A 26,933-nucleotide genomic window follows, 5' to 3' on the forward strand; every position below is an offset into this window, starting at 1 on the left:
GAGTTTGCCGACTTGACACTTAACATAGCTGACATTCTATTTAATATTCTTTTATTTCAGACCATTTTGTATCCTTTTATGCATCAGTGGATTAAAGAACTTTTGTTGAGGAGTTTATTTTGAACCCATAGGAACGTATGCACAAAAGAGTTAGACCGGGTCTAAAGTTAGACCTGGTCTAAAGTTAGACCTGGTCTAAGTGGAATTTAGTTCCAGCTGGCAAAGATTAAAATGCAATGTTAAAAATAATACAAAATAACTTAATGTATAGGAAAATGTCCCTTCTCCTGGGATTAAATTCACTTAGACCAGGTCCAACTTTAGACTCGGTCTAACTCTTTTGTGCATACAAACCATAGGGCATAATCTCTGTCTTTGAAATCAATAGAACAAAATGCAGAACTGCTTTGAACTTCAGAATTCTCAAACAAAATTATATTGCTAATAAATCCTTGTTTATTTTCAGCTAAAGGCCACAGTTATTTTTGAGAATGCTGACACAACTTCCCTTAAATTTGAAATCATCGTAGTGAAGATACATGTATCTTACACTTCCCATAATGCATTTCTTCCCCGTACTGATTTGCTATTCAGTGTAACATGGGTCGATAGTGACAAATGAGCTTTGTTATAATTGGAGTCAGAAATGATTTATTTACGAGTTGTTGTGATGCTTGAGTTTCTGAATGCAGCGGTAAAACAAGTGTTCTTTATGGTTAATTTTGCACCTTAAAACATACAAACCATCTCAAAAGTTAGGTCTTAGTAATAGGAAACTTTCTTTCTGAAGGCACCATGGCAACAATGCCTAGAAAAGTTGCTTCTAGCCTTGTAAAAGTACTGTAATTATTTGCCATTTTCTGCTACTCATTTCCTCCGCAGAAGGCACCAGATGAATCAACATTCCTGTTAAGCGCTACTAACCAATCAAGGGTCGTGGGGAGTTTGATTGACAGTGACGTGAGATGCAAACTAGTCTTTTTAATTCAGTCTCGAATTATAATTGAGGTGCATGAAATGCATTGTGGGAAGATATCTGCTCTGATCTGAGCTATTCCATTTAAAATCCACACTACCCCTGTGGAAGATTTTGGAAATACCTTCTTCATGGGGAGTATGAATGTTAAATGGAATGAACACATCAGATAGCTCAATATGAAACTCACCCTCCCTCTGTGGAAGATTCATGTTGAATCTTTCTCAGAGGGTGTATGAAATTCAAATGGAGCTGCCTAATGGGTTCATTCCATTTGAAATTCATACTCCCCCTGTAGAAGACATTTCCTCAATCTTCCACAGGGGTAGTTTGTATTCTAAATGGAATGGCCCATTTGATGTAGAACTACATACTATTCACTCATCCAGATTTTTATGCTTTGTCACATCATGGCAGGGTAAAAGTGACTGTATTCAGGGGACTGTATACATTATTCCATTTCGAATGCATTCACTCTTTCAGCCACTTGCCAACCTGAATATCGTCACTGGGCGGGAAAAACCCCCGTGTACTTTTTGCCATTGAACATGCATGAAGCAAATCATTCAATATAAAGTCTACACCTACAAGGCTTTATCCATTTTCAAGGGCCAAAAGTAAATATGAGGTGTTTCCTGCATGTACTTTTAGCCATTGAACATGGATGAAGCAACCTCTCCAATATAAAGTCTACACCTGCAAGGCTTTATCCATGTTCAAGGGTCAAAAGTACATACAAGGTTTTTCCCGCCCAGTGATATTGAATTGTAATTTGTTGCTACATGTGATGTATTGTTCAATTTTTATAAGGAGATAAAATCTAGTTCCAACCCTGCTGCAGGTAGATGCTAGATTAGTATTTTATATCAGATAAGCTGTACTCAAAAGAGGCTAGAGGAGGAGAGCATACACTGCACCATATTTACTTGTCACTCTTGGAGAGGGAACTATTTGACATACCTGCCAGACTTTCACAATTTAAATTAATAATTTGAAGTGCATGCATGCTCATGACATGCACGTATGCACAGATTAAGGCTTTTTCTACCAGAAGTCAATTTATGCCAAAATTTCTTCCGACAATGCGATAGGTGTATTACATAACAATAGACAGTTTGAAGGTTACAATGGTTAACCCCTTGAGAACTACTTGCCGCTTGGCCAAAAAGAAGTTTTCATTATCAATTGGACCAATTAGGAACATTGTTAGAATAATTTCACCATGCAAAAAAATTGGGGTGAATTATTTACAAAGCTCCATTCTGATTAGTGATTAAAGTGAAGATATCATGTAATTGACCAATCAGAGGCAATGTTAGATCGATAGGTAGTGCTCGGGGTTAATCCATCTCCGTTTTATGCAATACACCTATCGCATTGTTGGAAGGAATTTTGGCACAAATTGATTTCTGGTAGATAAACCCTAAATCTGCATATTGCAATGTCCCAATTAAGTGCCCTAAATATAACACATGCAACACTTTTATCAGGGATGTAAGTTTGTAGGATTAATCCTGAATGTAGGATTTTTGTGTGTCCAAATTTCCACACTTTTATTTATTATCAGCCCGTTTCGGGGCTTTTTATCCCAAATTCACACACTTTTCAGGATTTTTTTCCAGATTTGTAGGAATTTTTCTTCAGTCCTACTTGCATCCCTGTTTTATGAATGCCTACATCCTTGAAATCAAAGATACTTTCATACTGGTAAATTCTGTGGATTTCAGGCCTTCATATAAAAAATCCTGGAAGAAAGGTATTTTGATTTTTTTGTCCCCCATGTATGACTATTCAATATGGCTGATATTCTTATTGCATTTCACACAGGGCTATACAGAATAAGAACTCTCCTGCTGTAGTCTCTTTGAGTCGATTTGAATTTTTCATAAATTATAGAAAAACAAAAAAGAAACAAATTGTTACTGAAGATTTTCAAATGGTCACTGACTGATACAATAAATATTTTGTAATAACAAAAGTAAAAATATTGTGAGCTGAGTAGACTACCTTGAGCCACTTAATCTAGTGATGGCACACATTTAGTGTAAAACACAATTTTTTACTCAATGAAATAAGTGAATATGAGGTGTACAATCACATAATATTGTGTGCAGTGAGATAATAGATCTAGGTTTAAACAAAATTCTGTTAGAATATATTGAATATTTTCTCTTTTTTTTCCATTTTTTTGAAATTTTAATTGTATAGATATAATTTGACTTATTTGGATTTAGATATTTTGCAGAATTATGATCTTTCATTACCTCATTGACGGTCTGAAAGTTATAGAAAAATTCAAATTAGAGTTGTATACTTTAATTCAACCATATTTTATGAACAACACATTCTAGTATTGCTTTACCATGAGTAGATCAGCCAAGATTTAGCATAGGGTATATTACTCTACAAAGCAAAAATCTGGTAAATTGTGTCAAATGAATTTTGGATTCCAAGAGCTGTTGTTATTTATGTAATTATAATCTATGTTAATTGTATTTTTAATTTGTTGTGGTTGAATAAAAATGATTGCAAGAACTACATGAAATTTTAATGTGTTTATTTCTGGTATTATGATGTGCATGATGTATTAAAATTATTGGCACATAATTGTTTTTGAATTTTAATAAAAGCCTGCTTCTTATGCAGCATAGAGGCCTTGCATGTGACGTATCATCCCGTAAATATGGCGGACTACTCAAATGCATTCAATAAAAGCATGATTGCAATCTACCGTGATAGTTCGTCTCACACACATAACCCTGCACTACGATCAAATAGGTTGATGACAACATTTGATTGAATGGACTGCACTCCGCTATAACTACGGTGAAGGACACCGGTTCAAATCCTTTGTCCGGAGCCAATCGATAATTTCATGCAGGGCCTCTATAGTTGGGTGAGTAAAGTAGGTAATGGGTTACGCATCCTGCACAAGAACAAATAAACGCAATGGAGTATGATTGTTCGCTACGAGAGGAAATAATTAATAAGAAAGAAAGAACAGTTTACCAAGTGTTACAATTAAACAAGACAAAAAATTATAATTTTAAAAACAAGACAACAATTATAACCCCATTACCGACTTTACTTGTATTATGCTGGGGAAACAATTAAAGCAACGCCCTGGAATTATGGAAACTTTTGAGCCTCATAACTGCTAAATTGTTGGTCTAAAGTATATAAAAGTATACATAATTATTTAGAATGGCAAAGACTTGATAAATTCATCTGTGAGGTCAAATTTAGGCCAAAATGCTCATTTTGGCCCCAAATCCCAAAACAGGTTTTTTGGCCCACTTCTTTTTCATTCAAGGTAACAAAAAAATTATTTTTTTGATCAATTTTCAAAAACTAGATAAAATATCTAGGAACTGTTTTTTTTTTTTTTAATTTTTTAAAATTTTGATCAACTTTGAGAAATTGGCACCAAAAATGGTCAAAAAATGTTCAATTTTCAAAAAAATCATTTAAAAACCTGATTTTTGCCCAAATTTCAAATATTTTTTGTGAAGTTGGTCAAATTTCAAAAAAATAAAAAACTGATTTTTGGCACACATTCATGGGGCGTCTTAGGCTCTAAACAGGCCAAAGGAAACGCTTTAATATGCAAATTTTCCTGAAACTCGCTGCGCTCGCAACATATATCAGGACCATTTATTGCAAATTAGGATCCCAAAAATTTGGCAAGTGTAAAGGGGGGAAAGATTTTTGGTGGGTTGAGAGTTGGGAAGCGATTTTTGGCAGGCCGAGAGGGGGAGCGATATTTGGCGGGCTGTTTGGAAATTTTATTTATTGCACAGCCCCTTAGGGCTGTCATTTTCTTTGGGGATCCCAAATAAATAGCGTCTATAGGCCGAAAATCATGAGCCCTTTGCCAGCGTTATTTTAGGGGCTGTGCAATATTTGTGTGTAGGTCTACCGCCGGGTGGTGTATTCTCAAAATTGTCTACCAATAATTGCTTGCCCTCCCCCACCAAGTTGCTCCAAGTTGAGCAGCAATCAGTGCCAAAAACCTTTGCACCTCTTTTGACATGCCAACCCCCCTAAAGGGTGGGGGTGTGTAATATTATGAGTTCTCCCTTCGGGGGACACCGGGGGGTAAAATTTCCAAACGGCTTGCCAAAAATCGCTTGCCTCTTCCACCCCTACCCCATCATCATGATGAACATATCATAATCACCTGGTATCTTCATCATCAGTTCTGTAAAGTCCCGGGTGTAAAGTGGACCCGAGTATAGAGAACCAAGAGGAAAACTTCTGTGTATTTTATGCTAATAAGTTTAAAGAGTACAATGCACTTTATGGTGTTTATTAAAGAAATTGGCTTTAAATATTTAATATCATTAGCTGATCAGAACATCTCTAAGAAAGAAATATTTTTCTATTGAAAAAGTTTAAAAGTACCTAATTTGTATTGATGTAGAAAACTGGATTTCTGTTGTCAAATCAGAATAAAATGTTTTTCTCAAATAATTTTTTGGAAACACCAAAACACGCAATGTGACCTTTGAACTTTGCTTACATGCGTTTCCAGAAAAACAACATTTCGTTTTGCCTGCAAAAAGTACCAGTTGACACTGCAATCATGTCGAATAAAACCGTCCCAAACGTTCAAACTTTTGGTCGTTTTGATATCCTTGGGTTCGTTGATGAACTTGACTCAGGGGGCTCCGGAGATGAAGCTAATAAAAAGCCTCAACCAAAACAGAAAGGTGAAAAATCCGGCAGTGGGCAAAGTGCCAGCGCCAAGAAGAGGGCCAAGAAGAAGAAGGCAAAACAACAACAAGAAAGTGCTGAGGTTTGCATTGCATTGCTGTTTTATATATTATATAGTTATTAGTTTAAAGGAGGATTTCGTGATCCTAGCCTCGTCTTTTTATGACATTTTTCAGTAGATGTCCACCGTCACGAAAAAAGATTATTCCCAAAATTTCAGTTAATTCCGATTTTGCATTTGCGAGTTATGCATGATTTATGTGTTTTACACTGCTCCATTATACAAATATTGACTGCTATGAGGGGCACAGTTAAAATTATAGGCCCAAATCATGACTATGCCCGAAGCGAAGCTGAGGGCATAGTCATGGTTTTGACATCACCGAGGGCCTATAATTTTAAACTGTGCGCCGAATATTAAGCAGTCAATATTTGTTTTATATACCGAATAATATAGATTCTTCTCATTTGATTGGTTAAAAGATTTCCTGACTGAGAGGCCTACAAGCTTTGTAACTGCATAGGCCTTAGGCTTAAATGCACATGCATGCAAGAGCAAGGGGTGCAGAATTTGGACCGATATCTACCGATTTCATATCTAAAACAACCCTACCGTTTCTGTGCTAACATCACACAATGCCGAGTCTCCAGGTCGTAGTAATTTGTCTAAAAAGTGACATTTGGCAGGTATAAATCCTTGACATGTAACAGAATGTAAACAATCACTGCACTCACGGCGGCTGGTGAAAGATCGTCGTCAAGGAGAGGTCAAATTCATTGCGAACTGTGACCGCGATAGTCTCAACACTCGTAATCAACGCCGGCCGTATAGTGGGTGCGCAATGTATACTGAGCGATCTGTGTATTCGGGTTGCGAATATCCAATTATTTTCCGGGCATAGAATCAACTGTGCCGGGGGCACAGTTGTGGTATGACGTCATCTTGATAGAAAAAGGGGGCACAGCTATTTTAATGACTCCACTTTTAACCAATCGGATGAGAGGAATCTATATATGAGGTATATAAAGGCCACTGTTCACCCCTGTTGTAATTTCGTTCTGGTATACCATCTGGAATGAAATTCAAATTTGGCGATATTTTGGCTAAACGAATTAATCTGCAAGAAATATTTGGTACATAAACATTATGTAGCCAGAGGTTTCCATTGCCTGGTAAAAAAAAGTGGGGGGATGAGGCTGTGGATCACGAACTGCCCTTTTAAAATGTAGATTGTAGATTAGAATATTTTACATGTACTACTGAAGGGAACCCCAGGGGGGCCACTCATATAAAAAAGTTGTAAGCATGCGTGTGAACAAAAATGCGGAATATGGGTGTTTTTTTTCTACTGCAACACGGGCCCTTGACGGGCCCGTGTTAAATCTTAAAATCATTGATTATAGCAAATAAGGGTGTCATTTTTTGACACCATGTATCCGTGCTAAGGGTAGTTAAATCTAATCACATTCCTATACCCCTGCAATCGTCATAATAAAATATACTGCCCTAATAATGCAGGCGATAATTATGTTGAATAATGATAACTGAGTAGGCCTAAGGCTAAGCCTACCAAATCCAGTTAGGAAGTATCCAATTAGAGTATAATAATAAAAGAAATAAGAAACCTTGAAAGTTGATGTCTTTTACTTTTTTCTTAAAAATTGATCATGCATCCTTGCTAAGGGTATTTAATCCACTTGTAACTTTGTCCTTGTTAAGGGTATGGTTAACAAACCATTATCCTTGTTAAGGGTCATTTTGAAGACAATGGTTGTCCTTGTTAAGGGTGCTTTTCTGAAGTGCATTCACACGCATGCTTACAACTTTTATATATGAGTGGCCCTCCTGGGAAGGGAACCTAATTGAATGAACATGGCTATCATCAGTTTCAACAGCCAGGCCCGAGTGGCATGACAGCTGTAGTCGATAGGGCGTCCACACACCGCGTACATCGCCCCGTTTTCTACACTGGGTTTCATAGAAGAAAGGCAGTCCCTTGCTCAAATTGACGTGAGGGCCCTGTTAATGAGCAATATATGGGGAACTTGGTGTTCACTTCAAGGGCGCCGATCTGCGCCGCCCGACGATTTGACGCACAATCGGCCAATCAGATTATGGGTCTGTTGATTTGATTGTCAGACGATTCATTCAGCCAATCAGAACCCCACTTCTGTGTTTATGCTCTGCACGCTCTCAAAATGTAAACAAGTGCAGTTCTTCTCTATCAAAAATTTTCTGCACACACAAGCATACGACCCATCTAATGCAAAAACTACGGATATAAAGAATTGCTCTCATTTGTTTAAGGGGGTACTACACCTTGCCCAATTTTGTGCCTATTTTTGCATTTTTCTCAAAAATTATAGCTCATTGACCAGTGACAAGTAAGATATGTATATTATAGGGTATTCTATTATAGGGGCAAGGACTACAACTACTGCACTGGAAATTTTATTTCAGCACAGACAACTGTTGTGGAATTACAGTCAAAAATCAGGGAAAACCAATATTTGATCAATAAATCAATAACTACTTGCCTTGAGTTGCTGAATTTTCAGTGCAGTAGTTGTAGTCTTTGCCCCTATAATATATATCTTACCTGTCACCAATGCGCTATAATTTTTGAGAAAAATGCAAAAATAGGCACAAATTTGGCCAAGGGTGTAGTACCCCCTTAATATTTAAGATAGAGCTGCACAACTTCATAATTAAAAAAGGGATGAAATCAAATAGAAATCCAAAAGATTATTACTAATTTCCAACCGGGCCGGGTTAATATGTCTACTTCAGTACTTATAATTGTACAGCCGTTCTTCCTGGAACGGCTATCTACAACAGCGTCGCTATAATTCACCAGGGGATGTAGTCAGTTTTCGGTACAATTACTGAATAGGGTGCAACTAGCTAGACTTGAGGCCAGTCCTCATTTACGGAGTTTAGGGTTGGGGTAGGGCCTACTTTTAGCTCAACTCCCGAAATATTTTAGCGATAGTTAAAAATGTGATCCCCAACCCTTTTCTTTACCTTTGGACGAATTTGTAGAAGTCTCTGTGTCGAAAAATGCCTGGTACAAACAGACCATTTTCTCACGGGGGTGTCGAGAAATAAATTTTGCTGGTATGGCTTGGTTTACCTTTTGCTGTGCAGTGTGCACGGCAATATGATTGCCACCCCTGGCTCATCGGATTAGAAGGTATCAGGACGACTCGATCTCCGGACTACTCGACCACAGACTACTCGACCACGGACAACTCGACCTCCCTGACAAGTCGACCTCCCTGACAAGTCGACCTCCAGAATCGCCGTGCACTTGGTGCATTCATCACCAATAGTGATAAATGCATGATGCACAAAGTTGTTGTTGTTGTTATTTATCATTAGTACTTTGTTGAGTAGCTAACATAATTAGGAGGCCTACATTTAAATGTTTTGTGTGAAATAATATCGTAATATGAATTAATATTCATATAACAAGACATGATTATCAAGATCATAAAGAACTCTGCATATGGCAATATTTTTGTATTGACCACTTGATAAGGTGATTAGCGCATTGTCACTTACCTACAATAGCAGAATGGCGCAGTAGGTTAAATTCTTTGGTATTATATAAAATCAATGACTGTCAGGTATTTGTTATCAATGAACATGATCAATGGAATCTATCATTTAAGGTTTTACCGTCGTTACTAAACCTATCGACCAAATTTTTTTAAATTGACATATTTTGTACATTAATATGTGTAGATAATAAATCAGGAAAAAAACAGGGGTGCGGACCTCACTTTTGAGCTACAGCCGTTTTAAAAGAGGTGTACATTTCCAAAAATCTCTGTACACTTCAATGGCAAAATCAGCAATTTGCCCAAAATATACCACATTTTGCGTTGTATAAAAAAATTGTCGAGACAAAATTTTTTTAATTTTATATATGTTCTGAAAAACAAAAAGCTCTTTAAAATCGCGCCAAAAAAAATTGGGGTACCGGACCTTGTTTTCAGCGTAAATTGACCAAAATAGGTCAAAAAGCATTTTTTCAGCGACACCATGCGTAGTTAATTGCGTACATGGATATTTTGGTGCGTACCAAGCGTTGGTATACAAGCGCGATCTGATGCGGATCAGCGTTAGTTTACGCATATGGCCACAAAAAAGGAATTGTCTGTTTACGCAGGAAAGTTTTCACTGTAAAAAAAGTTACCTAAGATACTTCTTAGGCTAAGAAGTGTCCATATTAAATATATAGGAACAATATGATGATGTCGACTAAAAGACTTATAAATCAAGCCTTAACATTCTTAGCCTAATTCTAATTTGGTGTATTTTGGTCACAAACAGGTGTAAGAAAGACAGCCATCCTGCAAAGATGTTATTAAGTTACACAAATTGAGGAATTTTCAGCTTTATGTTCTCCTGACTCGAATGACCAAAAAGAGGATTATTTTATTAAACATGTTAAAGCGAAGCGTTTGACACCATGGCGGAAGTGTTTGACTATAATAGGCCTACAATTATTATAGGCATAGGCCTACTTAGCATGCTTAGAACCGTTTACCGAGAGGAAAACTTTTTTGGTGTAGAAAAACGTTTGGCTAATTATGATATCATAATTTAATGTATGACCCTTTTTTTAAACGGAATAGTTTTGATGGTGTTGTCTATATCGCATGCATTATGAATTCAGTGCACGTGGTAGGTCTTGACCCAATAACACAAAATGCTTAAAACATTTTTAAAATAACAATCAAAAACATTGAACACATGCTGCAAAACATATTCTAATTTGGGACAATGTTGCCAAAATAATATATGTCTGCAATAACATTTTCACAACATGTTTTTAATTTAGTTGTGGTGTGTTTCATTATGAAACGTTCTTCAAACGTAACATTTAATAGGCCTATAATATAGTGCTTACCCAACATTTAGGCCAAAATATTATTAAAACGAATTAACCAATTTAACCAACACTTGTTTAGGCCTAATGTTAAAAACAAAATACCCTGATTCTGTGTGGGTAGTCTATAACGTCATACCATCTATTGGACCCTACTGTCGTAGGCCTACTTTGGGGATGGGGTCCAGGTCCGTTATCAGCATGATCAGTGGAAGCACGCTGGCATTTGTGTGTACATTTAATATATTAGAAGCGGCCACTTTTTTTTGCGCTCAGCAAACATTGTTTTCTTTATTTTGTGGCCCTAGTTATCGCCGGTGCGTAAAAATAGCATTGACACGCATTAACACGCATCGTTCTCTGCGATGTCTGCAACATAACGCGAGTACGCATATAGCGTTGAAAACAGGCTATAATAGTCAAGTCGAATCGGGTGATGACGGTAAAACCTTAATAAAGAGTCAGATAAAAGGAAACTAGTAGTTTTCGTGGAGAGTAAATATCACTAGAAAAATCGGATACAAAATCATGATCAGACCGCGTATTTTATTATTATAACCTATCGTCAATATGCCATAAATAATTCCTCACGCAATGTTGAAATATACTAAATGTTAGATAAACCACTAAGTAAATAATAATAAAAATTAATTAATTGCTAATCAAATAAACGAAATAAATAAATAAAATTGCAATACTAAATAAACAAACATAATAATAGTAAAACATGGCATAATAAATACATAGGCCTACATGTAATGCATAAAAAATACATAAATAACAGCAAGAAAGATGAAAATAAGCAAAGAAACTAATAAAGTTCTACACTGTGCAGTTTGGATATAATACTAGTATCACTAAAATAATTGACAATAAAACCATAGGAAATAAAACCATGGTCACATGATGTAAAATGAAATGCACGATCAGCAAGTCATCCATTGGCGATGAATGCATGGTGAATATAAAGCTCGAGTTTTCAGGAACGTCGACTTGTCCGTGGTCGAGCTGTCACGGAGGTCGAGTTGTCAGAAGTCGAGTACCGGTAGTCCGGAGTTCGAGTCGTCTGACATTCGGATAGAAGACACCCCTCCCCACAACTGTAACCCAAGTTTTTTCAAGCTGTCCCTAGAATTCCTTTACCAGGAAAAACGCACAAAAAATTGATAAAGTTGCTATTTCAATGCTTAAATGCCTGTAAATTTTTATATTTCAGACAATTTTAGCTCAAATGCCTGTAAATTTTGCTAGATGTAAAGAGCCAGTGCGCGCGAAGCGTGCAAAATTTTGCAATTTTACCATATATCTTGGTTCAAAACATGGTGTTTTATGGGGCTAAAAATTAACATGCACAGGGCAATTTTGGGGCCCCAAGTTATTGGAACCCTGGTAGGCCAAAAAAGTAGAAGCCAAAAAGTGGTACATTGTAGATATACCACTTTTTGGCTTTTACCTTTAAAAGCATGTAAGCTACATTGATACCGATGCCACCAATAGAACAAGAAGATTTGCCCCTTCATTTTGCATACCACTTTGTCCAATTTTTTTTTTTCATTTCTTCACAAAATGCAAAAAAACACACAAAAAATTGCAATGGATGTAGTACCCCCTTAACATTTGTTATTTTTCTTTATTCGCAGTTGCGCAACATGGCATTTTCCAAGATTGCCACAGTACCAAGGGCTCGGACACAGAGTAATAGTTCTGAAGGGGGTAGTGTCGGTGGTTTGTCTAACATCTCACCCGACGAGCAACGAATGGCTCCTTCTCCTCCTAAACCGACAGAAGTAGGGGGCGCTAACATTAGGAAATACAACAAGCCACCAGAGCAATGGGAGCAGTGGAAGGTTCAAGATCAAGGGGTAAGCTAAAAGGGTTCCAAGAACTGTTTTTTGAGTATTACCATCATACATGTAGGCCTGAGCCAATGCAAATGTGTAGAATAGAATCCCTCAAATGGCTCCAAATGAGGGAAACCGTTGAGCAACGGTTGAGTGTTATAGAGGCCCTGCATCAAATTATCGATTGGCTCCAAACAAAGGATTTATACCAGTGTCCATCACCGTAGTTATGGCGGAGTGCAGTCCATTCAATCAAATGTTGTAATAAACCTATTTGATCGTAGTGCAGGGTTATGTGTGTGGGACGAACTGTCACGGTAGATTGCAATCATGCTTTTGTTGAATGCATTTGAGTAGTCCGCCATATTTACGGGATGATACGTCACTTGATACTTCAATCAAGTATCTGAAGTAGATAATAACATTGGACAACAGTTTGAGTGGATTGAAGGAGATGAGTACACAAAGATTGCTGGGTGTACAGTCACCTATGAAAATAAAGTCAATAAACCCTAGTTTACAAGTTTTTGTTGAGGAAAGCCAACAAGATGATGTCTACAGTTCGCAAATTCATGCAAGTAGCATATACTTGTTACCTGGGCATAATGTTGCAAAATATTGAATAGCAATTTCATAGTTTTGAAAGTGACAATCTGTGTAGACCCATGTGTAATTCCATATTGAGTTGTCACACATGGTGGACAAAAATGGTAACCTTCATTTAAAGATAGTTGGCAATCCTAGCCTGTCAATCAAACTCACCATGACCCGTGATTAGTTAATAGCATGGCAAAAATAGGTAAGGTATCGCCCTAGTTTTGCGATACTAACCAATAACGGGCTGTGCTGGAGTTTTGATTGACAGAATCGTTAGGCGCGATCTAGTTTTTCATTTCCGTCTTTTATTAGTTAGCTTATAAGATTTTAAAATAATACACGGAGGAAAAGCTGAGAAAGATTAATTTGAAGAAAGCAGGGCTGTTTTGTCGCAATATTGTCGACAAAGCAATTTTCCTGATTTTCGACAAGCATGGACTAATTGTCGACAAAGACTACATGTAGTCATTAAAAATAATAGAGATAAGCTTTTAAAAGATCACAACTGCTTACCTTGAAATAAAAAGAAGTAATAATTGAGCACAAGATGGCAGTGATATGGTGGATTAATCACTTCATTGTAAGTTACAGATATAATTACGTGTAATTGACAGTAATATTTTGATCTAAATAAACAACTCATAATGTAGTCTCTGAACCTAATAATATTTGGACTTTGGTGATGTATTGCTTTGTCAACAACTTGCCGACATCGGATCTTGAGATTTGACAATTGTCGACAATGAAAATTCTGCTCGACAACAGCCTAGAAGAAGGTTAACTATTCTTTGTTGTTGTGAGTTGTCTGCTGTGCAGTGAATCTGCAAGTGAATCTGTGGAACTGTAAATCTAAATTCTTATCTCTATGTAATAATTATATGTTGACTTGTCTATTTTATTGTAATAGTACGTTGAGAATCAGTACGAAACGGATCTACAAAAAGCCATTCTACAAAGCAAACTGGAGTTTGAACAACAGAAGTTGGTAAGTTTTGTAGTACTTTGGTCTTGGTGAGGATGTACATGCTTCACCCAGGTATTAAACAGAAGTATATGGAATAACATGTAATACATTTTGTATCAGCGTTGGAAATAGCCGGTATCGCGTAGCAAAATGCTACACAATTTTATCAATTTGCTACACAATTTTGGAGTTGAGTAGCATTTTTATGCCATAGACTTACACACTGGTGAATGTACCAAGAGAAAAGTAATGAAAGCAAATTTTGCTATGCATAAAAAATTGCTAATTCCAACACGTTTTATTTGTATACAGAAGATTGAGCAAATGTACTGTTTATCCGTTTCTTCATATCATATACGTAACAGCATTATTGCCAGATTTTTGTATACAGGGTGTCCCAGAAAAAGAATCCAACAAACTAAACATCAGTGTGTAGCTCATTTTATTTTGCATCTTATATATATATGACAAATTTACTTGAATCGGTTGAATAATTGTGAAGAAATGAGCGATTACATAACGCATGCGTCAATTCACTTCGTTCCAAGTTTGAAAGAAAGATCATTCAACACAATGCGCACTAGTGGTTAACTGTCAATGGGCTTCATATTTTGTTCTGTGAAATCCTTTTCATTCTTTTTAAACAATCTGTTTCTTCCAAAACCTTTAATTAGGTTTTGTTCAAATTTGAAAACCTGCACGATATTGAAAATGAAAGCTTGCATACATAAGATGATGCTCGGTACTTGTAAATATATTTTTTCGTTAATGTTGATATAAATGTTGCATAAAGAATTATTGTATAAAGAATTCCAGCTGGCTTAAAAAATTTCTCACACACATTAAGGGATCTAAAATGGCGTTTATTGCGTTTCGACAGTATTTTTTGTGGGACATGAGAGCACCTCGGACCTATCGAATTGCATTCTGAATACGAAGCATGTCTTTCTGATATCAAATAATTTTCATTTTTTGAAAATCACAATATAATACAAATTTTATGACAAATTATAAAAATTTGATATTTTTCAAATTTTTGATATATAACAGTCCTCGAAGTAAATTATATAAATCTAATGATATATTCTTAAAGTGTATGTAGCAGGGAGGAAAAGCTGACGGTCAATTGAAAATTTTGTCCTTTCATATTGAAGATATGGATTTTTTTCCCAAAAAGACCTAATTTTTTTGGTGTTTTGGGGAAAAATCCATATCTTCAATAATGAAAAGGTCAAAATTTTCAATTGATCGTCGGCTTTTCATCCCACCTACATACACTTTAAGTATAAATCATCAGATTTATAAAGTTTACTTCAAGTACTGTTAAATATCAAAAATATCAATTTTAATGATTTGCCATAAAATGTGTATTAAATTGCGAATTTCAAAAATCAAAATTATTTGATATCAGAATGACATTCTTCGATTCAGAATGCAATTCGATATGTCTGATGTGCTCTGATGTCCCAAAATAAATACTGTCCAAACGCTCGATACCCCAGCCCTTAATGTTTTTGGAATATTTCCAAGAAATTGTAATGCAAAGTTTAAATCTTTTAAAACTTCAACATTATTGTTGCATGGTATCAAAAATCACACGTAAAGCTGTAAGCACTTGATCATTGTCATTCTTGGCTCAAATGTTCTTTGGAAAGTTGAAATACAACATATTTGCACAACATAAAGAATTTAAGTTGGAAAGCTTCCAATTGCAGAAATCAAAGTTTTCTTGGACAAACTGTTATTCATCTTCAGTAAAAGCATGAATGACATAACACCGTCGAATTATAAAATAGATAATGTGGACAAACTTTAGGAAGCGGTGAGCGAGTATGACAAAAGCGCCTTTTGATCAAACTTGGAATGAACTGCATTGATGCACGCATTATGTTATCGTTCATTTCTTCGCAACCAGTCAAACAAATTAAATAAAATTTTCGTATGTGATGCACAACAAAATAAGCTATGCGCTACATTTTAAATTTTTTGATTCTGATGTCTATTTCTCGACTTACATTTAATTTTATTCGCTCGGTAATTTTTTCTGGGACACCCTGTATTTGTCTTCATATTTTTTATCACACAATATTAGTTTTCACTATCACATGTGCCCTTTTAATTTTGAACTTCAATTCAACATAAAATGAAAAAAAAACCCAGATAATTAGTTAACTGTTCTTTTGCTTTCAGTTCTACGACGAAATTAGGCAAGGTAGTAGTATTAAACCCGAGACACTACATGTATCACCGCAGGAGCCATCGAGTCCACACAAACAGCCTCCCTTGTTACAGCCCCAGCAACCGCTACTCCCACCACACTCGCAACTCCAACCAGGTCACAAACCCAAGTCGTTATACCAGAGAATGGACCAGCTGGAAGACTTTGACACCCTACATGTAGAACCCGAACCATCGCCGTCTTCGGTCGAAAGTCCACCTGGTGCTGCTACTGGAAGCAAGAAGGAGAAGAAGAAACAGGGCAAGAGTAAACAGCACGCCATGTCACTACAAGAGTTTCAGACTGCGGGGAGTAGTGCAGAGAATGGGGTATCGGGTGGTGATTCAGTTAATCTACCTAAGGTGAGTAGTACCAGAGAATATGTAACAAAGAGGACGTTGACCCAGGTATCCTAAAAAAATATGTGTGAGACCGCCCAGTTGAAGTTAATGATGAATCACCCTATTTAGCTGCTTAACAATAGAATATACCACAATGGGGTTTGAACCCGGGACGTGTGTGATACACAAGTTACAGATAACTACTTTTAGAGATAGATCAGTGCTTGTATTTTATTATGCCATGCATACCATACATGCAGGCCCTGTCATCCAGTCAGATTTCAGATAAAATATGACTGAAGTTCCATGGCAAATTACAATTTTTGCCACTTGTTGTCACTTTCAGCCTCTATTATTTATGATAGAGAAGATTTTCAGTTATCAGAATATCTTTATTAGGTCTCAGGAAATGAAAGGAAAATACATAAAAAATAAAACAGAAATGATCGATCAACAATCATCACTTCTAAAAAATCTTTAAAATTTCTTCTTGAGAAATTCCAAAAAGGGCGGATTTTGAGGGAAAGTTTACAACACTTTCTTGTATTATCCACTTGTGGTATGCCATCCAAGCAGCAGATCCTTGACACATGCATTTCATACTTTTCTACAAATTCTGTATAGAAACATTGGAAATTTCCAATTTATATATTTAAAATGTTTATATTTCCAATTCTGGAGTGGAAATCGGTTAACCGTGGGCGGCCGACAGTCACACACATAACATCACAGGATATTTCAAATAAATGTCTAACTACTACAGAATAAAGGACTATGAATAGAGGCGACAGGATAACCTATGGAATTATTTGAAGGATATAATTTTGTTCTCGCTCCTTTTGTTACATCTTCTCTGGTAGTACAGAGAATGGGGTATCGGGTGGCTATTCCAATATCTTGGCCTCTTAATTGTGGTGTTCTATGGGGGATTTAATGCCTTTTAATTAAATTCAAAATTTTCTGTTAGCTGAATTTGGCCGATTCTAATTTTAAAAGTGTAAGTTGGGACATGAGTAAACAAGTATTAAACAACTAAACATTACTACAAATATGCCAAAAATCAGGTTTTTCAAGTTTTTCACAATCAACTTTTGTTGTTGTTGTTCATTTAGAAATCGCCAAGCGGTTCCGAGGAAGACAAGCACTTCTTTGACAAAATAGACCAAGATGTAGCCAGCATCCTGAGCAAAGACCAAATCAAGAAGGCTCGCAAACAAAATGAAAAGTTTGTAGCCGAGCATGCCAGACGGGTGCAATACGAAGACCAACTAGAGCAAAAAGACAAAGTTATATCAGGGCTTAAAGAAGTCATAGAAAAAGTGAAGGTAAGACCGTAAACAAAGGTAGACAACATGTTCAGCTGATGTGTTATTAGTATATTGCTCCATCTTACATGTATTTCAAACATGGTTGTGTGATGTACAGACTCTTTACTGTAAGTCATGACACAGGATCCTTCCTACTTAATGCCATGAGAACTACCTGCCGATTGGTCAAAAAGAAGTTTTTCATTATCAATTGGACCAATCAGCAACATTGTTAGAATAATTTCACCACCCAAAAAAATTGGGGTGAATTTGTTTGCAAAGCGCCATTCTGATTGGTGATTAAAGTGGAGATATCACGTAATTGACCAATCAGAGGCAATGTAAGATTGGCAGGTAGTGCTCAGGGGATTAAGCGATATTTCCCTATCCAAAAAATAGCGGCATCTCTTGATATACGGATATGTTTGAGGCGTTTCCGAAACACCCCGAGCAACTGAACTATGAAAAACTATCCGTACCACTAATTTCAAAACAAAAACCGGCACGTAGAAGATCATTTCGCAACTCTCATATGTGATGCGATCAAGCTAAATGAGTCTGAAGTTGATCAAAATCAGAATTCGGTTTTTAATTTCATTACATGAGCCATTTGTAAAGCTTTATTTTGCTGAAAACCCCATCAAAATTAGACTTGCAGTTCCAGAGATATGGCTATTTTAGTGTTCCTCCGAACAATAAAATACAAAGGAAGTTGAATACTATGGCTATATCTCAAAATCAATATTACCGACATCCGACTCACATCACATATTCCCAAGAATACAGTCATACTGTATTGTAGAAAATAAATGGGTTGATATTTGAATAGATTCAAGCAATTTCCGCAGAGCTATTTTGATAAAATTTTCATCAAATGCCAATATGATGATGACATTTTGTATTTCCAGGGTTTTGTTGAGAATTTTTGAAGTTTTCTAGGGTGTATGCCAGTACAATGCACACATGCATGCATATGGCATCTTCCGCCTTTTGCCGGATTTTTCCGCCTTCAGCCATCAATTTGGTCATATCTTCAGATTTTATCTGTCCTGCCTTTTACGCCTCGGCATGCGATCGGATGTATTTCATTACACAGACATACTTAAACAGGTAGAGGTTTATAAAGTTTCAGTTTGCAGTTAAGTACTGAATAATAGCATGGAAATATGTAAATAAACCTCATAGTATCAGTTAAACTCTAAAGTTCCTAGAGCGATTCTTATAAACTCATCACAAGAATACTCTGTTAGCAATATGTTGGAATTCAGACATAGGCAAAAATAAGGGGCAAATGGGCAGAGCGTTGGTAACTTGTGCAACCAAGCATACCAGGGACTTTGGTCGTGAGTGGATCAGATCATGTTACATATCATGATATATAGATTGACATCATTGTTCCATTTTTTCTCTTCTTTTCCTCACACACAGAAAGAACTAGCTCAAGTTAAGAAAAGAAATAAACAACTATGCTTCATTCTAGCTCAAGGAGAAAGTAAGTGAAATCCAAGATAAACCATATCGAGGGTTCAGAACCAGAAAGCCGTAACTCCCTGTGATCAGCTCTCACAAAATGAGCATAAAGTTGGCTCCTTGCTTTGGTTTTCAAAAATCAATATTTCCTTCACAATGTCTTCTTGTTTTCTATTGAATTTTGTCATGATTAATGGACTGTAGTTCTATAGTGTCCTGGCGACTTTATGCTCACTTTGTGGGAACAGGTGCTTCATGAGTTCAGGCTTTCTGGCTCTCAACCCTCGATATGACTGAGACACATCATTTGTAATATATTTGGTGGCCTTAATCAAAAATATGTAAACAGGGGTGTGAGAGACCAGATATTTATCTGTTTCCAGATATTTTTTCAAAGACACACTCTCAGGCCTGTGTAAATGAAAAATATAAGAATATGGAATGTGTACTATATTTGTTATTATTTTACATCTTAGCAACATGTAAGGGGTCAAAGAAATCTTGTTTCAGAAATCTGGAAGTTCATTTCATTGGATGTACATATGGCATGTTTTTTGATGTGATGGACCTTATAGTTATGTTTGAAAAAAAAATGAACGAATAAATTAACCCTAATGCAGTAAAATCTTGTAAGCATGCATGCATGTATCCCAGGTGATGCGATGATGTAATCACTAGGTCATATGCGATTATGTTGGCCAGGCCAGAGGAACACCTGTGGATAGCGGTTACCGATGGTGTGCTTGGTTCCTCAGGGGTTGAATCTTTCCTTTCCTAGCTTCAAAACTTAACAAATTTTCTGCTCATGTGTTTGCAATTTGCATTTTGTGTAGCTAGAAAGGTAGGTTTATTCTATTTCTTTCAAAACAAATCACAAAGCTTAGCCTCAGCCTCAGCCTCAAGGCTTAGCCTAGCTAGGCCTTCATCAGCCATCTCTGCTGGTGCTTGCTATACCTGCTAGTCTATGGCATCAAAGCCTATGGCTGTGACTGCCAGGTCTATGACTATGTGTGCGGAGCAATTCTTGAATATAAAATCATTCATCAGCTAGGCTGTTGCTTTTACATTGGCATGTAGGGCTTGGACATATAATTTGGTTCACCTCAAGTTTAGACGTCACGTCAATGCTTCTTCGCAGCTTCGCAATCGTGCCAACAAAACGCCCATGTACGCGTGCGTGTACACAAGGGCGTTTAAATTTACTCCTGCGATTTGATACTGCAGCACGGGAAATACGCACATACGTCACCACCAAACTTGAGATGAACCAAATTATAGGTGTATAATGGAAGATATTGTAAGCTTACATTCTTGACATGGTTACAGCATGTCATGGACATGGTCTTGACATGGTGATATGGTTGGTCCAAATTATTATTATCAGGAACCCTTTTACTTGAAAGTTGAACATGTTGAAGTCTGCACTTTAGTTGGTTTTATATCCGGGGTACATTTAGTCATAACTTTACAGAGGGTCCTGGTTTTAACTTAAAAGTTGTGAAGGCAGACCTAGCGATCGTAAATCATTTTACTTTACTAAATGTATGTGACAATTAATGCAGCGAATGTTACGATGGATATGAAGAGCTACGAAGTGTCGTAAATATTGGTGAATGAACGAACCCCTGGATGTAAATGACATTCGAATAGAGTTGTTACAATTCTGATCAATGTTACGGAAATTTCTGCAATTCTGGAAATGGGGCAAAAATAAAATCCGTTCCGGAAACGTAGGCCCTAATTTTTTTGTTCACTGTACTCGTAAGATACTTGATTTTGACTAAAAAATTGATTTCAAAAAAAAAAAAAAAAAAAAAAAAATTAAAAAAGAAAAGAAAATTCAAAAATTTATATCAGATTCTGAAAACATAATAATGATAAAATTAGATTTTTTTACCCAATTATTGGTCTCGCTGTGAGTTTTTACATCTCGTCCTATATTTTACAACTCATACCAATAAATTTGTAGTATTGGATTAAAACCATCCAATTTTATATCAAACTTGAGCCAAAGCTGCATTATGGGAGCTTTCATGTTATGGTAGTGTTGAAGTTCACATTCTGTGGTTAAAGGTCACATGAATATTTACTATGCATGGTGTTCACCACCCCTATCTTCAGACGACCTATTTTCTATGCCCTGGTAATAAAAACCAGAGATTCATTGTTGTATTTTTGTTTGATGTTTACAGTGAAAGATAAAGCTGATGTTTTAAAACAAGTTGAAGATCTGACATCTGTCAAAGATGAACTCACTATAGAGGTATGTCGTCAAATACTACTAACAAAAACAACATCATTAACACAGTAAACAAAGTTTGTTGGATCGGATCCAAAAACTGCACTTGGGTTGTGTTTGTTGTAGCAAACATTATATACCTCATATGTAGAATCCTGTCAACTGATTGGTTTTAAGTGCAGGCATTGTTTTAACTATGCCCTGTATTTGAGAGAATTTCATCAAAATGAACTATTGACCGGTCATGAAACAAACTAGTGACATGTCATGTGCGTCCCGATCACACTATGCAATCGCAACATCCACGTACATCCATCGGTATAAAACAAATATTGACTGCTGTATATTCAGGACATGGTTAAAATTATAGGCCCGCGGTGATCTCAAAACCATGCTATGACCCGCAGCTGCGCCTCAGGTCATAGCATGGTTTTGAGATCACCTTGGGCCTATAGTTTTAACCATGCCCCTCATAGCAGTCAATATTTGTATACAGCCACCAAAGCACCCCCTGGATCTGTTCATTGATGAAATCAAAGGTCAAATGTTATGCTTGTACATATTTCTATTGGACTTTGGCTGCATGAACCTTGAAGGGGGCTATGCCAATACAAAAATGCAGTAAAATTGTAAATTAAGTATATGTTTGAGATTTCTTAATTATGTTTAAGGGAGTAATTTGAGACCAGTTTTGATGAAATCGGACCATTTTTAAATTGACCTCTATGTAGGAATTTTCGACAATCGACCTATATAAGTCCTGAACTATTAAAGCACTATAGAAAAAATGTGACACTTGACTTTTTTATTCCTTCTGATGAGAGGAACAATTTGAGATACATTACAACATGATGGGAATACTTTTTTAAGTTTTGGCTCATGACCGTCGACCCCTCATGGCGGGAACCACAAAGGCATAGGAAAAATGGAACCAATCAAATGTTTATCATTTCAGGTTTAAGGATGCCAAAAAATATTGGGTCCACTAATGTAGGAAAGTAGAATCCCAAACCATGGCACCACATACTATCTGGTTATTCAGAAATATTTTTAAAAGGTGGTCATTGGGCAACAGTTAAACTGAAATGGGCTCATTGGGTGAAAGGGATTGAAAATGCAACCGCACATCTTTGTCAACCAATTGCAGAAACTTGCCCCAGCTGATGACTGTTCATATTGGGCTATTCCATTTGATATCCACACTACCCTGTGGATGATTTAGCTAAAGTCTTCCACAGAGGGAGTATGAGTTTCAAATAGAATAGACTGTTGGGTAACTTCCATTAGAAATACTCACTCCAGTTGTGGAAGATATACCGTATTGTTTGTAATAAACGCCCTGGGGGCGTTGCATTTTTCCAAAAGGGGGGCGTTTATTGGAAGTGAATTGTCAGTGAAAAAGCTTAAAAATTGGGTTCAATTTCCCGATGGTGCTCCTATTAAAAGGAGGGATTCACTACTATTCCTGTTGAAGTTATTGTCAAAACACAAGCTGTGCTTGTGATTTCTCTTTTTGTGCTGCAGTGGAAAAGTGAAGCAATTGCCTGCTACTTTTTAAAATAGTGCCCTGCTCATAGTTCTCTCTTGTGGTTTTTGGAAAACAATTCTATTTTGGATTATCAAAAGTAATAGGTGCTGCCAACACAATTGCAAGTGTTTCATGCATGTGTCTCTAAATCCTTTTATTAGAAAAAGGGGGATGTGATATTATTGTACTACTTTATTATGCGTAGTCCTTGCACTACTTTATTGTATGGCGGTGCTACGGCACTTCCAAACCACTTATTACAGCTTCAAGATGCTGCCTTTCTGAGTTACAAATAAATATATAAAAAGGACAATATATGATTCTTCTGTAGCTTATTTTCGTGGGAAATACAACAAAATTACTCCTGTAAATGCATGGAATTAGTGAAATTCTACCATAATTAGGCAATGAAATGGATGGGAGTTGAGTCATAATATGTTTTGTCCATTCAATATAGCGATCGTGACTGACATGACTGATGCAAGTTTTAAGCTTACCTACACGATATGGCATGGAAATGTTTGCATTTTTGTCAACTTTTCACAGAAAAATTGGAGGGGGCGTTTATTAGAGGGGGAGCGTTTATTACAAACAATACGGTAGGTAAAGCCATAATACAGGGGGAGTATGGGTTTCATAATGATTAACCCTGACCAATTACATTTGAAAAACATACTCCCTCTGTGGAAGATATTTCCAAAATCTTCCACAGGGGTAGTGTGGATTTCAACTGGTACAGCCCATTGTATATAGTCAAACTATGTTTTTTTATTACATTCCTTGTGTTTTTCTCTCTTCAGGTTGCAGAACTACATGGATCACTAGAACAAGAAAGGTCAAAAGTCCATTCATTAAAATCCGAGCTACAGAAACTACAAGATCGCAAGAAATGATGCTTTGTTGTCATCACAGGGTTTGTTAGAGCAGGCCTGTGTGTTGCTTCTTCTAGTTAATGTTTCTCACCATCCAAAATATTAACATGTGACTTGTGTATAATCTCAAACTTGGAAACAAATTTGTAATGTGGAGGCATAAAAAAGAGCAGTATTTTTTATCTGCCACGTAATGTTTGCAGCAGACTGACATGATATAGTATTTATCAACTCTTGACTGACGTCTAAGTATGGCTGAAGACAGGTAGTCCAGAATCATTCAAGGTTTGTTCATAATTTTCTGCAAAGAAAAGTCTTATTGCTAAGTCGCCAACTTATGCTGGTTTCATACTTTCTGCTGCTTGAGTGGCGTGAAGCAGAGCGGCACGCCAATGTGACGCCATTGAGCGGCAGCAACATGACTATGAAAGCCAATGTTGCCACTTTCGGTTTCCTGTTGACTTGAGTTGACTTGAATTCAACTCCTAGCGATCTATTGAGCAAAGCGGTGGAATGATCGATATATCGGCTTATCGCTGGCCAATGCTATCGTTTCTGGTGCGACTGCGCAGTGAAGCAAAATTGTTGTCAGAGTTGCCATGGTAGGAAAGTATGAAACCAGCATTAGATTGTGTGTATGAACTTAAATTGTGTGTATGTGCACATGCACAATCTATATGAATAAACGGAGAAGAAACACAGTTGCAGACGAACAAAGCTTGAGTGGTTTTTGTAACTTCCAAAATCCTCTCCGACATAATTAATTATTCCGGTTTTGATATCAGACATTGTGTAACTCAACTCCCTGGCTTGCCTCGTACTGTAAATGCTGTTATTTTTGCGAGGGTTTTATTTTTGTGAAAATAACAACATGCTAAGTTACAATTTTGACACAATGTTTCTTTAAGGGGGTACTACACCCATGGCCAGTTTTGTGCCTAATTTTGCATTTTTCTCAAAAATTATAGCGCATTGGTGACAAGTAAGATATTTATATTATAGGGGCAAGGACTACAACTACTGCACTGAAAATTCAGCAACTCAAGGGAAGTAGTTATTGATTTATTGATCAAATATTGGTTTTCCCTCATTTTTGACTGTAACTCCGCAACTGTTGTCTGTGCTGAAATAAAATTTCCAGTGCAGTAGTTGTAGTCCTTGCCCCTATACTATACATACCTTACTTGTCACCAATGCGCTATAACTTTTGTGAAAAATGCAAAAATAGGCACAAAATTTTGCAGGGGTGTAGAACCCCCTTAAACTTACAGAAATTCAGCAAAATAAACAACTCTAACAATTTCCAAAAAATCTTAAAATCACGAAAAAATTCTGCACTAAAAAATAACAGCGTATGCAGTATGGGGGAATATTTTAATGAAATGATAGCGTTATAAAACAGCATGCACAACCAGGTGGTGCAAACAAAGGAGAAATTATAAGGTAACTTTCAGTTGGTAAGGGCCAGTAAGAAATTGTGGGAGTATGGTATTCTAAAGATATATGTTTGGCAGATTGCACAGTAATTGGAGAAACGTTGTGTTGACATTATACGGCAGTGAAGAGAAGCCCTGTGGAAGTGAAATGACCTAAAATCGGCAGCCACAGCCCTGTGACTTAAAGTATGTGGTAAATGTTTGATTTTAGGATGTTATAAAAAGTATTGGTAATATCTGAAATGTTTAGCCTTCAAAGAACTTTGTGAAGTCCAGTAGATTATAATTCACCTTTTCGGTAAATCCCATAACCCTTTGCGAGTACACCTGAGAACTCGTCATTTGACGTCACGCCGACTTGCAATGCGCAGTAACGATGTTCGATGTTCGGCGCGGAGCGTGTGACGCAGAATGACGAAGTTCTTAGGTGTACTCGCAAAGGCTTATGGGATTTACCGAAAAGGTCAATTACAACATTGTGAAGAATGCTGAGAGCCTGAGTGTCCAGCCAGCCTGGAAACAATTATGGAATTCAGGAAGCTAATAATTCCCAAGCAGGGCATTTGGAGGGTTTTTTGTTTGTTTGAATTTGGAGAGAAATTGGGAGATACATATTGGAAATTTGGAGGGCATTTTTTGGAATTTGGAACAAAAATTTTTGAATTTGGAAATGAACATTTTGGAATTTAGAGAGAAATTTTGTTGCCCTATGTAAGAAATAAATGAGAAATTTTGGAAAATGTTGCTATTCTGGAGTGAAATTTAACATCATCCTGAATATAAAACTTTTTCCCCAGCTCTGCTTTTCAACAGAAGGTGTGTCTTAATCTGATGTTGATTGTTTAGGGGTGGTGCAATAATTATGTGCACCCCAGGTGGAAATTATAGCGGAGAGGCAAAACTTTTTTGGCAGGTCAAAAAGAGGGGGGGGGGGGTACCCATTATTGCACAGCCCTTAAAACAATTCTTTCCAAATAAGATAATTTATTGTAAATGAAGTTAGAAGAAAAGAAGTTCTTTGCTCCTTTCAGGAATCTTGTTGTTAACAGAATGAATTGAATACTTACAATTTCTGATGAAGCCATTTGATATCTTTTTAATGGAATAAATTAATATCCAACATCATTATTTTGCTTTTAAACTAAGTTTTTTAAAAACTATAGGCAAACATGTTATTTTGCAAAATGAAAGAAATTGCCCAATTTTGATAATATGCTCATGCTTGAAATTACATTCTTTTCAAAAGTCTGATTCTGAATAAAGTTTTGAAAAAACTTTATTGTTAACTGTTGTTTATAGTCGATTTCATACAACTGACGTTGGAATATCGCACACTGGTTTATTTGGGTCAAATGAAAGGTTTTAGTTCACACGTTTTAATGATGAAATATTTTTATTCCTTCAGTTTTATTTTCAAAAATTGCCAAATGACATCATGTTTTGTTTTGTTAAATTTCATTATATCCACCAATGGTATTGCAGTTTTATTAGCTGTCCCATGTTTGTATTTATCAGTGATGCACAAATGTG

At 36.5% G+C, this 26,933-nt stretch overlaps 1 protein-coding gene across 1 annotated transcript; it reads left to right on the top strand.

Moving 5' to 3' along the window:
* The first annotated feature begins 5,505 nt into the window (after positions 1-5,505).
* LOC140159344 (G kinase-anchoring protein 1-A-like) lies at positions 5,506-25,685 on the top strand. The gene is made up of 8 exons (XM_072182792.1): positions 5,506-5,774; positions 12,231-12,452; positions 13,936-14,013; positions 16,183-16,572; positions 17,664-17,876; positions 19,287-19,350; positions 21,521-21,591; positions 23,896-25,685. Exons 1-8 carry the CDS (start codon positions 5,562-5,564, stop codon positions 23,986-23,988), a joined length of 1,344 nt encoding a protein of 447 aa, XP_072038893.1. The 5' UTR covers positions 5,506-5,561; the 3' UTR covers positions 23,989-25,685.
* Positions 25,686-26,933: the final 1,248 nt, after the last annotated feature.

Source organism: Amphiura filiformis, chromosome 8, assembly GCF_039555335.1.
Source record: "Amphiura filiformis chromosome 8, Afil_fr2py, whole genome shotgun sequence".
In the NCBI taxonomy this organism is placed as follows: domain Eukaryota; kingdom Metazoa; phylum Echinodermata; class Ophiuroidea; order Amphilepidida; family Amphiuridae; genus Amphiura; species Amphiura filiformis.